The 16,729-nt window shown below is 40.7% G+C and overlaps 1 protein-coding gene across 1 annotated transcript in view; it reads left to right on the plus strand.

The window, feature by feature from the left end:
- LOC311226400 (organic cation/carnitine transporter 2-like) overlaps positions 1 to 13,314 on the plus strand; it is a gene marked incomplete at both ends in the record, with an annotated part of 34,078 nt that extends 20,764 nt beyond the window's left edge. The window contains 6 exons of the mRNA XM_084311829.1: positions 1,786 to 1,927; positions 7,336 to 7,433; positions 8,060 to 8,274; positions 10,084 to 10,266; positions 11,496 to 11,631; positions 13,299 to 13,314. Of these exons, the coding sequence (XP_084167955.1) occupies positions 1,786 to 1,927; positions 7,336 to 7,433; positions 8,060 to 8,274; positions 10,084 to 10,266; positions 11,496 to 11,631; positions 13,299 to 13,314 (790 nt within the window). The remainder of the gene's footprint in view (positions 1 to 1,785; positions 1,928 to 7,335; positions 7,434 to 8,059; positions 8,275 to 10,083; positions 10,267 to 11,495; positions 11,632 to 13,298) is intronic.
- Positions 13,315 to 16,729: the final 3,415 nt, after the last annotated feature.

Below are 16,729 nucleotides of genomic sequence, written 5' to 3' on the forward strand. Positions count from 1 at the left end.
TTGGCCAAAACACTTCTCCTGGAGTTTTAAGTGGCACAGTAGTGGTTAACACTGTCGCCTCACAGCTAGAAGGTCCTGGGTTTGATTCCCGCTTGGGGACCAGGTTGCCGTGTTGCCAGTTACCCAGATGAGGGGTATCTCCCGGGCCTTTCTGTGTGGAGTTTACATGTTCTCTCCCCCCCTGTGCTTTGATTGATTGATTGAAAACTTTATTAACAGATTGCAGAATGGGTACAATACAGTACAGCTCAATACACACAATTGTTAAGGGGATGCAGACCAGAGAAAGACTTTCGTCTTGTTTACATCAGGGTCCCCCATTTTCAATTCATCAGGACATTTATGACATACATGACATACAGATAGTCAGTACTGCTACATCTACATCTATACATTTATGACATACCAGATTTGCAAATACAGTACTGTTTGTGATACAGAAGGAGTCAAGAAAAGGGAGTATATACATTTGACGTAGAAACTGTACATTGGAGGAGGTTGGGTGGGGGGGGTTGGGTACATTGGGATATTGACAACCATACTGCTCAAAAGGGTTTCCCTCCCGATAAGATAAACCCAATGGAAAAACATGCACAACAGATCGCTAACGCTGTGGCGTCCCTGACGAAGACGGACAGGAGCACTTGGATTGGTCCCCGGGCGCGGCCCCACGCCACAGCCCTTGTCTGCTCCCGGCTGCCCTTGGGGGGGGAAGGACGACAGGATGGGAGGTGCAGAGAACATTTCATTCAGCGACTCAGTGCGCGTGTGTGTGTGTTCCTGTGGGTCGCCCATCGCGCGTGTGTGTTCAAATCTGCATGACAAATAAAGACTTCTTCTTCTTCTAAGCAAAGCTAGTAGTCTGTATCCACTTCCATTATTGTGTTCTACATTTGTATTTTTTTGGTATTTTTTTGTATTTTTTACACTGGAGACAATGTTGCTATAAGCACATTTTGAAATTGAAATTTGAAGGATAATGTTGGCAAGTAACCACCAATTAGAATCAGATATGGCCAGATTAAAACCAGATCAAGCATGAGACCAGCATTTCATTATTATTTGAATGAATGAATGAATGAATGAATGAATGAATGAATGAATGAATGAATGAATGAATGAATGAATGAATGAATGAATGAATGAAAAGTTTATTTTTGAACATGTATTCTCCATATTCCTCCAAACAAATCAATCACAATATCAAGCTCCGTCATACATAACAATCACAATGAAAAAATAAATTTGTTTGTTGACATGTTCAAAAAAGGAGTAGAGGGAAGCTAAGCTTATTGATCCCTACCCCCTTACATTTAAAAAAAATTCTTCCATAAAATGTTACTTGATTTAACATAATTTAGTATAATACATTATATACTATACTTTGACTTATAGTACAAAAAGAAAAAAACTTGAGTCACTTGACAGCAGTAAATACAATACCACACTACATAACACAATATAACATCACTTTGTTTATCCGCATGGTATTGTTTATTTGAATTCCCCATAATGTGAGCGTGTTCCTTTAACTATATTGTACTCTGCACTCAGACTCTTCAAGGGTAGGATTTGTTCACGGTAAACCTTTCACATTCAATTGCTCCACTTTTGACAGCTTCGAAATACATCCAACGCTTGCGTTTGGCCGCTGCGTACTGTTTGTCCATCAATAGGAGAGTGAAACACAACGATTTGTTTGCTCGCTTGTTGCTTGTTTGTTTGTGTAACGGTCTGACCTTCTGTCTGTGTCTCTCCTCCCCTCTCCCTCCTCTCTCCCTCCAGGGTGATACCGGAGTCTCCCCGTTGGCTTCTCCTCCACGGCCGGGTGGAGGAAGCGGAGCTTGTCGTCAGAAATGCTGCCAAGAAGAACAGAGTCCCTGCCCCAGACGTCATATTCAGAGCAGACGACTGCCTGGAGCTAACGGTATAGAATACTTCCAATCCAATCCAATCCAACTTTATTTGTATAGCACATTTAAAAACAACATGGTTGACCAAAGTGCTTCACAGTAAAAAACCATAATATAGTAAAAAAAAACACATAAACACAATAATAAGTACACAGAACTACAAACTAAATTACAGCAGCAGACTACATTTTTTGTAAAAATCTAGGGAGAACAAATGTGTTTTAAGATGGGACTTAAACACTGGGAGCGTTGGGGCCAGCCTAATGTGGGGGGGGGGGGGGGGGCAACTCGTTCCACAGTTTGGGGGCTGCAACCACAAATGCACGGTCCCCCCTGTTTTTTAGCCTGGATTTAGGGACAACCAGGAGGGACCTCAGAGACCGTGATGGGGTGCAGGCAGGGGTGCAGGATCTCGGTGAGGTAGGGTGGGGCCAGTTTACCCTAAACTGCACAGGCAGCCAATGAAGGGAGGCGAGGAGTGCTCCCGTTTGCGTGTCCCTGTCAACACTTCAACTCAACTTCAAACTCCTTTATTTTCCCTGTCGGAACTTCATTTGTGCAGTGGTTAAAAGACAAACACACTGTCACAATACATGGACACTCACCACTATAAAAAAAAAAACACCAACTACATTAAAACTACAGTAAAAAAGACCACTATAAAAAACACCAACTACAATAGAAACTACAGTACTTAAAAGCATGATATATAAAAAAAAATCCATATGGAGCAATTCTATATATGTTTATAAATAATAATAATAATAATAATAATAATAATAATAATAATAATAATAATAATAATAATAATAATAATAATAATAATAATAATAATAATAATAATAATAATAATAATAATAATAATAATAATAATAATAATAATAATAATAATAATAATAATAATAATAATAATAATAATAATAATAATAATAATAATAATAATAATAATAATAATAATAATAATAATAATAATAATAATAATAATAATAATAATAATAATAATAATAATAATAATAATAATAATAATAATAATAATAATAATAATAATAATAATAATACAGATTATATTATGCGTATATTATCAGGTGGAAGGGGAGTCTATTGTTAAGTCCTTGGCACTGGGCACTAGGACCTGCAACACTATACACCAACATTTATTTATTTCCTCTCATTCTCTTTTTACCCGGGTATATTCGTTGAGTGTGTACTACTGTATGCTCCACACTCCACGGTTTGCACATTCACTCCTGGGAATTTCCCTATACATTCCTCTGGCTTCTTTCCACCAAAAATGGCTTAGCGGTATCTCTATACTGTATCCTCATTCACCCTTTCACTACCACACTACAGACGGTTAACCTTTCACTACCACACTACAGACGGTTAACCCTTTCACTACCACACTACAGACGGTTAACCTTTCACTACCACACTACAGAAGGTTAACCTTTCACTATGGGGGGATGGAAACATATAAGCTTTGCTTCTTCCATCTCCTTTTCAAACAGTGTATAGTTTCTGGCTGTTTTATTTTAAAAAAAAAATTGGGGGGGGGGGGGTTCCTCTTTTCCCATTTCATTTATTTTCAAATGTTGTTTTGCCGGACAATGGTAAATGTAGCCAAACTAACACTGTGGTTTGAAATAAAACTATTGAATCTTGAATCTTGAATCTTGAAACACTACAGACGGAACCGTGAAAGGATTAACCCTTTGTCGTGTGGCAGTGAAAGGGTCAACCTCCTGTATTGTCGCAGTGAAAGGATCAACCTTCTGTATTGTCGCAGTGAAAGGGTTAACCATTTGGTAGTGTGGTAGTGAAAGGGTTAACCTTATGTAGTGAGGTGAGTGAAAGGGTTAACCCTTTGTCGTGTGGCAGTGAAAGGGTCAACCTCCTGTATTGTCGCAGTGAAAGGATCAACCTTCTGTATTGTCGCAGTGAAAGGGTTAACCATTTGGTAGTGTGGTAGTGAAAGGGTTAACCTTATGTAGTGAGGTGAGTGAAAGGGTTAACCCTTTGTCATGTGGCAGTGAAAGGGTTAACCTCCTGTATTGCCACAGTGAAAGGGTCAACCTTCTGTATTGTCGCAGTGAAAGGGTTAACCATTTGGTAGTGTGGTAGTGAAAGGGTTAACCTTATTTAGTGAGGTGAGTGAAAGGGTTAACCCTTTGTCATGTGGCAGTGAAAGGGTTAACCTTCTGTATTGTCGCAGTGAAAGGGTTAACCCTTTGGTAGCGTGGCAGTGAAAGGGTTAAGAATGCAAGGAACTATGAATATGCAAATTGGCAACAAGCACCCACAGGAATAACCTAGACAGCAGCTCATATTCTTTTTAACCCTCGAGTCACCCTTGTAGTTCTGCTCAAAAAGCCCCTTTTTTTAACGTGTGTTTGTGGATAGCGTTGGCTATATTTTATGTATATGCCAAAAAAGTAGCTCAGTAGCACATCTTGCACCCACATTACAATAATCCATGTTTTTTTTTTTTTTAAACAATCACTATTAAGCATGTGAACAACAAGTGTCACACCTTTCATCCTAGTCGCAGAACTGGACAGGTTAGGGTAGGGGGTTAGGGGGTTAGGGTTAGGGGTAGATTTAGGGTAACCCTAACCCCTTAACCCTAACCCTAATTTAAGAAATGGTTAAAATCCTGAAAATGAATAAATATTCGATATGTATGGTGAGGACTGAAGTTAATAATGATATTCATGAAAGAAAATTGGAACAATAGGCCTACATGAAAAAGATATGTTTTACTGAGATCGCAGTTTCGGTCACTAGGGAGACAGGTAGTGTTTTTTTTTTAAGGTTGACTCGAGGGTTAAGACATATCAATACCTACTCAACTTTCTGCGTATAGGCTGAAGCTAAAAGTGTCAAGTTACCACATATTGGACTGTGAGAGGTTCAACCTTAGTGACACCCCCTCGGTCGTGTCATCGGCAGACATGGAATGTCCTTCCACTGTTATGCCGATGACACACAACTCTACATAAAAAACGGCCCCAAACCCCTCTGCAGCTCTGTCATGCCTCACCACCTGTCTTGGGGAGATAAAGGCATGGATGAACAGCAACTTCCTCCAACTAAACAGCAAAAAAACCGAGGCACTTCTAATTGGCACCCCTCACCAGGTTCAGTCTTCATCCATATCACATCTCACCTTTGACGGCCAGGTAATCCCCCTCTCCCCCTCAGTCACAAATCTGGGGGTTCGATTTGACCCCCACCTGACCTTCAACATCCACATAAAACACCTCTGCAAGACCTCATTCTATCACCTAAAAAATATATCAAAACTCCGTCCCACTCATCGGGGCGGTTAGGTGGTCGAGCGGAGATTGCGTTCGTCACCAGCCCCGGAGCTGTGAGCTTGGTTCGCCTGTTCGAATCCAGCTCACAGCTCCGGGGTTGTCACCAGCTTGGCTGGCCGTCTGCACTGATACAATTGGCTGTATCAGAGGGTGGGAGAAGCTGGCGGGGTGGGTCCGGGTCGTTGTAAACAGCGACTCCTACAGTTCGGTCGGGGCGCCTGCTAAGCGCGGATTGGACGTGAGGGGGATAGTGTGGTCCTCCCACACGCTACGCCCTCTCAGGGAGGATCCGCGCTGCCAGGTGAAAAGAAGCGGTGATTGGCTGGACGTGTGTCGGAGGAAGCACGTGGTAGCCTCCACTCTCCCAAATGATCTGACTGTGGGGGGTAAAGCGCAGCGACCAGGAAGGGACTGGGAATTGGCATACGACTAACATTGGGATGGGAGAAAATCTGAGGAAAATGGAGGGGGAAAAAGACCAAAAATAAAAAATAAAAAAACTCCGTCCCACTCTAACCCTGTCAGATGCAGAGAAGCTTGTCCGTGCCTTTATCTCCTCAAGACTGGACTACTGTAATGGACTCTTCATCGGGATTCCTGGCAAGAGCATCCAAAAGCTGCAATACAATCCTCCACCCGCACCCTCAGATCCGCAGGTAGCCTGCTCCTTCGGGTCCCCAGTACCCGGCTCTGCACCATGGGTGACCCAGCCTTCTGCACGGCTGCACCACGCCTGTGGAACAGCCTCCCCATCCAGCTGAGGGCACCACAGAGCCTGGACTCTTTTAAAGCAGGCCTGAAAACCTACCTGTTCAAAAAGGCCTTTGACTGTTTGCTTTTTATTTAAATTGTCTTGTGCTGTTTTTTTTTCTTTTTTCTATCTATATATTGTATTAAAAGAAATGCACACCCGAGCCACTAGAGGTCGGCAAAGAATCGTCCACATGTGGGCCATTGGATGTTAAGAGGTTAATGTTTTTAAATATTTATTTTTGTAGCCAAGAGTAAAGACCATAACCCTATCAAAAACAGTAGTCAAAGTGTATATTTTCATTTTTACCGATGTTTTATACGATTTATCGGAAATACGAATTTATCGGAAAATGCTAATTATCGTAAAAACCGCGCAAGGAAATGACTAAATCCAGATTCAACCCTGCCATTGGAAAGAGGAGCATTTTCCCTATCCATAGATGTATGATTTGGCCATAATAAGGTCAAGGTCAAGTTCAAGGTCAAATATGAATTTATAATTAAAATCGATTATCATTAATTACTGTATCTACAAATCCTTCTGTTTAATCATCTTCCCTTTATTCATTTGCTTAGATTTTTTGTACACATGATCTCAATAAGGTGGTGAATAAGCTCAGTGAGCATTTTCTCGTACCCCGCAGATTTAACATGATCAAAGATGCAAAAATCATAAATCATAATTTATATTCTCCTTTTCTTCATTACAATTTACTCAGCCTAGTAACAGACACAATATTTCTGACACTGGAAATACATACCCCCAGGTCCCTAGATGGTCCTAGATACCAAGAACATGCAAATTGACCTTGCAGAAGTGGAGCAATCTTCCATTTACTTAGGCATGTACCTTTAGGCGAAATATTCCTAATTAACTATGTTCTATTTTTATCTTATTTTTATTCTGTATTTTATTTGTTTTACTAATAACTATTTTATTTTTTTAACTATGTTTTAAGCCTGTAGTGTAGCACTTTGGGATCCCAGCGAACAAAAAGTGCATTACAAATTCAATCTATTATTATTATTATTATTATTATTATTATTATTATTATTATTATTATTATTATTATTATTATTATTATTATTATTATTATTATTATTATTATTACATGCAACTCAGAGTTCAGAGAAGTACACAGAGAGGCCTTCCATGATCTCCAGGGTCAGAAAGTGAATAAGGCGCTCTGGTGACGAGGTTTTTTTACAAATAGCAATCTGTATAGTCACAGAGTCATGCCTCCACGAGGAGGTAAACACAAAGAAACACTCCACACAGTACTGCCTCAGCGTAATAATCTGCCTCTGTTTGTTGGTGTATTTGTGATTGTGTCCGTGTGTCCGTGTGTCAGAAAGAAAATGGTGGACGGGAGCAGCAGACATATACTTTTGTAGACCTGATCCGCACAACCAACATGAGGAACATGAGCATCATAAACATCATCTTATGGTAATAATATTAATATTATGGGGTCTTCCATACTCACCTACAACCTACCTTTAGTCACGGGTGTCTTACCGCTGGGACCTACTGAACGCACAGAGAGGAAATTGGTATGAATGAATAAATGAATGATTTTATTTCGGTCTTTTTTCTTTTTTCTTTTTTTTCAAATCATAGTAGTAGAACTTAAAAAAAAATTACGAAAAGGTGTAGGCTGAAGCCGAGGCTTATAATTGCCTACCCTTTTTACATTACATAATTTACACACAATAAAATACAAAAAAGAAACATAATTCAGTATATCATTTAGCAAAGGTTACAAATGTTTCATAGTTTTATGTACAAAACATATACACATCTTTTTTATTTATTTTTTATACTTTTTTATTACATTTTTTATATATATATGTTTTTCTTTTTCCCTTTGTCACTATTTGAATACAGTTATGTTATAGATAAAATATAATTAGGATAATAATGAGGTTTTATATTTATGTATCACCTTGAGACATTTCTTAAAGGTATGTAGCGAACTACACATTTTTACTATATCTAATCTTCTTGTCTGACTATATAATCGACCGGATCAAGCCTTTGCCCTCTTGTCTTTCTGGTCTCCTTCCAACCCCCAGGGTAGCCACCGCCACGGTTTTCTACGGTCTTTCACTCAACACCGGGAACATGAATGGCGACGCCTTCCTCAACTGCTTCGTTTCCGCGGCCACCGAGATAGCGGCCTGCGCGGCCACCTGGCTGCTGGTCCACCGAGCCCCGCGGCCTGCGGTCCTCTTCTCCTCGCTGGTCCTCTGTGGCGTTATGCTTCTGATGATAACGCTGGTTCCTGAAGGTTTGTCTGGTCAGTTTAGGCAAAATGGCTGCAAAAAATTATTAACATTTGAGCCAATGTTTTTCTGTTAATTTAGGGCCTGATAAACAAAAAAATTCAAAAATGCAAAAAAGGTGTGGTGTCTGTTATCACATATTGATATATTTTTTAAAGTTCAGGGGCGACGCCGCGATGGTGGCTCAGGAGGTAGAGCAGTCGTCCAGTAATCCGATTCCCGCTCTTCCCGGGCAGCGTGTAGAAGTGTCCTTGAGCAAGACACTTAACCCCTCATTGCTCCTGATGAGCAGGTTGACACCTTGCTTCGTTGCCTCTGCCATCAGTGTGAATGGGTGAATGTGGAACAAATTTAACACACTTTGGATACCAAATCAATCAATCAATCAATACCACCATTTAATGCCTTTATCACGTGTCACACCCTAACTTTTATGCACATAGTTCTCACTACCTTACTGTGCATATATACCTAGAATAGCAGTTCTTCTACCGCAGTCTTCCTTTGTGTATACATTTCTAGACATGTAAATATTGTTTTAAAGTGTTGAATGGGTGCCACTGGGACTGATACCTGGTACCAGGGGTGTAAAGTACTTGAGTAATTGTACTTCGTTACAATACTTGAGTACTGTTTTGGGGGATTTGTACTTTACTCAAGTATTATTAGGTTTGTATACTTGTACTTTGACTCAATTACATTTCAGAGAAAAAAAAACATACTTTTTACTCCTTACATTTAAAATGCAGACCTACCAAAGTACAAAGTACAAATCTCACAGGTCCAACTATTTTAATGAGTATATTTGTTTCTCTGGCCAAACTATAACGTTAACCTTATTAATCCTGCCGCCGCGCATTATTTAAAAACAGCCAATCAAATCCCCATCAATGGAAAATGAACCCGCCCATACCCATGCTGATTGGTCCTTGTGCAAGACTAGAGATTAAACACCTGCTATCAGAAGAATGGACAGTCAGAGTGACAAGCTACAGAAGACGGCCACAAACGATATAGTACGAGTGATGAAGAGGACGAAACGGAACATTCTGTGTGGACAAGACGAGCACCCATGGCCCTATCTCCATGAAAAGTTTTTACTTTAACTTTTTAGTACTTAAGTACATTTAAAAGTAGAAACTTTTGGGCGGCTACGTGGCGTAGTGGGCAAGGCGCTCGCCACGAATGACGGAGACGCTGGGCTTGCCTGTTCGAGCCCAGCGCTCCTCATTGCTTTCAGTTTAGCTGGTCGTCCGTACTAATACACATTGGCCGTATTAGGGGGTGGGAAACTGATGGGTGGGGATCGGGCGTTGTGGACAGCGACTCCTACAGGTCGGTTGGTGCGCCTGCGCAGTATAATCAGGAAGTGTCGGGGGCAGCGTGAGCCTCCCACACGTTACTCCTCGCCACTGAGAGATCGAGCTGTGCAGGTGAAAAGATGCGACTGCTGTTACCTCAAGTACCGGAGGGGACTTGTGCTATGTATGACTTAGTCCACATTGCAGCCGGCTTGTGGGAGGCAAGAAACAGCGTTCGTGACAGGGGAGGGTTGAATTGGATGATACGAAATTGGGATGGGAGAAAATATAGAAAATGGGAGAAAAAGTGGATAAAAAAAAAAGTAGAAACTTTTTTACTTTTACTCAAGTGTGTTTTTAGCCAGATACTCTGACTTTTACGTGAGTACGATTTTGAGACGGTACCCATACTTTCACATAAGTATAATTTCTGGGTACTTTTTTACACCCCTGCCTGGTACAGATACAGTAAATGTACTTGGAAATGACAGTGGTTGTGTCTTGTCTTCTCAGATATGCCTGCCATGTCTCAGGCGTTGGCCCTGTTGGGGAAACTGGGTGTTTCCGGGGCCTACTGCTCCCTCTACTTATACACCACTGAGCTATTCCCCACCGCGGTCAGGAATATGGGCCTGGGTTTGGTCTCCACAGCAGCACGCATAGGCACCATCTTTTCTCCCTACGTGGTCTACATAGGTGTGTGTAAAGTAAAAGCATTCCACTGTCCACACACGCTGGGATCTGTTAGAGTTTGTTTACTTCTGAGAGCCAATGAGCAACAGCATACAGGTTACATCACACATATAAGTAGTGATGCCGATATGGCCGTACTTTTACACATCGGTATCGGTCCGATATCAAGATAGGGTCGATATGGGCCGATATTAAAAAATATATATTATTATTATTATTATTATTATTATTATTATTATTATTATTATTATTATTATTATTATTATTATTATTATTATTATTATTTATTTATTTTTAACATGTTTTGGCCTTAAATAGTTTCAAAATATTCTTTCTGAAAATAAGTTACAAAAGTAAAAAGAAAATGCGTTTTGGAAAATAGCTCTTTATTTGATTATCATAAAAAAGTGTTTTCTATACAGAGATATCGACATTGGTAAATATCGGTATCGGCCAGAACAGCAATATTAATATCGGTTATCGGTATCGGCCACAATTTTCACATCGGTGCATCACTACATATAAGTACTGAATATTACGCCAAACGTCAAAGACGTCAAAGGTTCACTTTACGCTAGTGTCGTAAAACAGGTTACTTAAAGGCATAGTGCACACCGTGGGGCAGTGGTCGTGGGACGGGGTTGCACGCAGTTCCATCTGCTTTTTGAGCATGCGCATGCACGGATGTACACACGCGTTCACACAAGAATGTCCACTCGACTCTGCGCCAAGTACCCACCTGGCTACTTTGCATAAATAGCTCAGGTCGTCAGGTGTGTTCAAATACTACAGTTGGACCATTCACACAAATCCTTTGAATGAAATGTGTTACGTTCCATTCCTAGAGGCAATCAGGCATCGTCTTTATTCGCGAGGGAACATTTATGCGCATGCACATCATTAAAACACAGTGCAACCCCTTAAGAAATCACCACTGCACCACTGAGTGTACACACATATAAATACATTCTATGACAGTGTGTGTGTGTGTCTGTGTTTGCACTCCCTTGATGTTGTCTTTTAGGTGTACCGACACATGTAAACATTAAACTACATGCATATGAAACACCAACCAAACAATTATACGTCTGTTTGGTATTTCAATTGATCAATCGTTTATTGATCGACATGGGTACACATCCCTCTGTGTGTACACCGATGCACATTGGTAAGTAATGTATTAGCAATACTCCCAAGACTGTGTCGTGTCAATAACATGTCTTGTTTTGCAGGTATCTACAGTCAGATCCTGCCCTACATTATATTTGGCGTAATCAGCACCTTGGCTGCTGTTCTTAGTTTCTTGCTGCCAGATACCAGGAACCGCCCACTTCCTGACAGCATCAGTCAGGTCAAACCCATTAAATGGTACGTTGATGATATTATCGGGAGGTTTTGGGGGGAATTTTGGCCTGTGTCCCCGACTAAGGATTTGTATAATAGTCAACCTTGATTGGCCAAAATTTTCCGATAGTCGACTGGTAGTTTATCTCTTTTCCTGGAGGGGAAACCCTTGTGAGCACGGGGGGAGAACATGCAAACTTCACACCGAAATAATAATAATAATAATTATTATTATTATTATTTTTGTATCATTCCATTTGGGCTGTGGGGGTTGCTTAATGTCTGAAGGAGTCGACTGAAGGCTTCTTGTCCTCTGTGAAAGCATGCAATTGTTCCACCGATGGATACATCTAGATATTTGTCTAGTTTCAGTGCCTCTGTGCCCGTTTTCTTAGGCAGTTAGCCTCACTGGTATGCGCAACAGGCTTATTTGTTGCCTGTCGATAGCGACAAAATCCGACAAAATCCGTTCAGCGGTTCTCGAGTTACATGCCGGTATTTGAGGCTTGTGCAAAGTACACGGTATTGCGCAAAATACCACTCCCGACTCAGGCTGCAGTAGTTCCGTCAATCTAGATCCGATCTTGAAAATGATTGTGGATCATTGTAGCCAATGAGTGTGGCTTCCAATGATACCCCATGTGGGGATGTGTGAATCAGGGATCTAGGTGAACAACTAAATTCTTTAACAGGAAGCCAAATGAATTGAAGTCTATGAGAAAACTGAGTTTTTCTTTGTACACAGTTTACCAAAATCACTCATAATCACTCATTTCTGAATGGATCTTTATGAAATTTGGGTATGTACTACATAAGGCTTCAGGCTATGGCTCTGTCTGGATTTGTAAGCCAAGTTTTTCTACAACTCAAGTTCAGACCTATGTTACTCTATTACGTTAGCACTAAAAGTGAATTTCTGTTCTGGAATCAGAAACTTCAGAATGTCATCTTTCAAAAGAGACCAGGCTCATGCAAGTGCTATAAGTATAAAGTATGTTGTTTTGGTTTGCAAAAAAAGTATGCAGTCCTCAAAAACTAAAACTAAAATGGCCAATTTTGGGGGCGCTTGCTAAGATTAAATTCCAGTTATTACTAGATGCTAGTTTCCTTGGAAGGTATATTGTAGTAAATGTAATATCACATGGTGATATGATGGCTTGGAACTGAGACATCTTCTTATCTTAATGGGTTTTTAACATATTTTCCGATGGTTATCTCATCAAAGGTAATTTTGGGGTCATGTGTTGGGTCAATTGGTTAACACTGTCACGTCACAGCAAGAAGGTCCTGGGTTCGAATCCCGCTTGGGGACCAGGTTGCCGGGTTGCCAGGTACCCAGGTGGGGTATCTCCCTGGCCTTTCTGTGTGAAGTTTGCATGTTCTCCCCCCCGTGCTCACAAGGGTTTCCCCTCCAGAAAAAGAGATAAACCAAATGGAAAAATTGTCATGTGACAGATACTGTGATGTCATGTGACGGATACAAAAAAACTTTATTTAAATTCGAAACACTGGGGACGGTATGATGTTATGTGATAGATACTGTGATGATACAGTGGCACTGATGACTCATGTCTCTATCTCTCTCTCTCTCTCTCTCTCTCTCTCTCTCTATCCCTCTCTCTCTGTCTCTCTCTCTCTTTAACAGAATGTACAGTGACACTGATGTCTCTCTCTCTCCTTTTCCTTTTCAGCCTGTGTTCAGCATAGGAGACCAAAGACCACCTAAGAGACAACTCAAGAATGTAAAGAAATGAACAAACTTCACTAGAGACACACACATGCATGCACGAGCGCACACACACACACACACACACACACACGCACACGCACACGCACACACACACACACACACACACACACACGCACACACACACACACACACACACACACACACACACACGCACACGCACACACACACACACACACGCACACGCACACGCACAAACACACTCACCCTCAGTAATAATAATCTGTATATCTGCATCAAAATGTACCTAGTGAAATAAGGTTGGAATGAACTGATATGGAAGCCAGTTGGATGTGTTCCAAACCATTGGACTAACCTGAATCACCATCATGACATGCAGATCTCTTTTTCTTTATGGCTCAAGTATGTTTTGTTGGGGAATCCTGCCCCCCACAGGTACTGTGATGGAACATACTGTTTAAAATATAGGTCTACTCACTCAATACTGCAATGTGCATTGAAATATAGACCGGCTGCTGCAATGGTCACTATCTTCCCACGTTTAAAAAAATATAATATAATAATATTATAAATTATAATACAATGAGTAGCGGTGCTATGGGTTAAACTCACTCTCATCCTCAAGAAGGCACGTTACAAAACCAGTGAGTTCACTTCTTGGTATAGCGGTCTGTGCTGTTGCACATGACGCGGCGTGGGAGACCAGTGTTCGAAACTCCCTCGGGGCATCGAAGTTTGAGGTGACGTTGTCACAACCGTTACATATATATATATAAAAGTGTGTATATAGGGGTATATTTTTTTGAACGTTTACTAAAAAGCGGTCTTATATTTAATAGGCTTAATAAGCAGCACAATTAAAGATTGTTTATCAAAGATCTACCCTCTTCAATGATGTTGTGAAATACTGAATAGCTACAGTTGATTAACCCGCAAATGGAGAAGCGCAACAAACACTGGTATTTGTTCATTATTAAGGCCCTTATTGGTAAGCTATACCTCCTTATACAGTATTATCATTATTGGAATGGAATGTACTTGGAACCTATGGAACCCGTTCTAGTGACTGGCTGGTCCTTGAGGTCCCCTGAGTTTGTTTGGAACAGGGTGAATCTGCATGTTGCTATGATGCCCCTCTAGCTCATGGAATGAACGCCAACGGTCCTTAAAGCTTGAGATTCTCCCCTCTGTTGCAGAGTTTAAAACCTTGATCTCCAACCTTTGTCAATCAAGTTGTACGTGTTTTAATTGATTTGTTATCCTTACTTTTTGCCTCACCTTGTTGTTGTGATTTGATAATGCTATGTGATTTTTATGTTTTTTTTTATTTAAAAAAAATTATTGTTATTTCTGTATGTACTATAAATAAATGAGGGGAAACCCCTCAGTTGCCTTTCAAGTTTAAATAAAGGTTTGAAATTAAATAAAAACTAAGGGGGGGTCCTGTGACAGCAACCGCTCCCCTACTAGTATTACCCCCCACTAAATTCCAACCCACACGCATCAAACCAAAACGAATAAATGTAAATAAAGTGCAGTACCAACAAGGGGGCTATTTTGCCTAGAGGGCGCTGTTTGACAGCATTACACTTTCAAGTTTTCTAGTACATTTTGGCAGGTGTAGTACAGCCGTTAACATGATGAATTGAAAATGGTGGACCCTGATGTAAACAAGACGAAAGTCTTTCTCTGGTCTGCATCCCCTTAACAATTGTGTGTATTGAGCTGTACTGTACTGTACCCATTCTGCAATCTGTTAATAAACTTTTCAATCAATCAATCAATCAATCAATATATAAACAGTACTGTATATTTGTAGATCTGGTATGTCATAAATGTCTAGATGCAACAGTACTGTCTATACCTGTATGTCATGTATGTCATATATATCACATATCAAGATGAGAAGCACGTTCAGCCACAGACTCATACCCCCCCGACACTCAACTAACCGCCTCGGACAGTCCTTCATACCAGCGGCCATCAGGCTCCACAACAGTGGGCAGGGACTGCTGCCAGACATCCAACTAGAACTAATAGGAACCCAAGGAGGACAATAACACCACCTTATGCATACTGCACCTTATGTGAATACTGCACCTTATGTGAATACCGTGATACTGTGAATTCTGTATATTTCAGTTAGCCAGACAGTAGTTAGACAGTAAATTATAACACTACCTTATGCGACCTTATATGCACCTTAGTTAGATAGTAAATTATATTGACTTATTTGTTTACACTGCTTGTGTTGTTTTGCTGCTATGATGCCTGAATTTCCCCAAGGGGATCAATAAAGGAATATTGATTGATTGATTGATTGATTGAAAAGTTTATTAACAGATTGCAGAATGGGTACAGTACAGTACATCTCAATACATACAATTGTTAAGGGGATGCAGACCAGAGAAAGACTTTCGTCTTGTTTACACCAGGGTCCCCCATTTTCAATTCATCATAACATATATGACATACATGACATACAGATAGACAGTACTGCTACATCTATACATTTATGACATATCAGATTTGCAAATACAGTACTGTTTGTGATACAAAAGTGTCCAGAAAAGGAGTGTATATACATTTGGCGTAGAAACTGTACATTGGAGGAGGTTGGTGGGGTGGGGTTGGGTGGGTTGGGTGAGGGCTGTACATTGGAGGTGGGGGGGGGGGGGGGTTGGGTAGGGGACACACACACATTTTACACTGTACATTGGAATATTGACAAAGCCTTACTTGGTCATTTACTGTACAACTAGGTTAGGACATTTGTAGGGGCCAGTTTCGAATTGCAGTCTCACGTAGGTGTTTTTTGAGAGTGTTTTTGAAGGTGGGTAGTGATTCACATTCCTTTACAGCTTTAGGCAGGGCGTTCCACATTGATGTGGCATAATTGCGAAACGTGTTTAGTCCCTTGTTTGAGCCGAATCTGGGTTTTACATGATTTGTGGAGCTCCCTCTGGTGTTGTGATCGTGGTATTCACTGACCTTTGGGAAGTATTTTGACATGTACATGGGTACCTTGGTCGCGTAGTGTATCTTGTAGACCAGGCCCATTGCAAGTTGCTGTACTCTGTCGTCTACTCTAAGCCATCCTAGGTTGTCAAAGTGGGCAGGGGTGAGGTGGGTTCTAGGAGTCAGGTCAAGTAGTAGTCTGACTAGCTTGTTTTGAGATGTTTGTAATTTGTTTTTTAGTGCCTTTGAGGTGCTTTGGTACCATGAGGTGCAAGCATAGTCGTAGTACCCTTGAATGAGTGCTCCTGCTAGAGTCTTCAGGGTATTCTTGTTTACCAGAGAGGAGATCCGGTACAAGAATCGCGTTCGTTGGTTGACTTTTTTTATTACATTGGATGCCATTTTGTCACAGGAAAGATTAGCCTCTAGGATGGAACCCAGGTAGGTAATTTCATC

This window comes from Notolepis coatsorum (genome assembly GCF_963971535.1).
Source record: "Notolepis coatsorum genome assembly, chromosome: 4".
NCBI lineage: Eukaryota > Metazoa > Chordata > Actinopteri > Aulopiformes > Paralepididae > Notolepis > Notolepis coatsorum.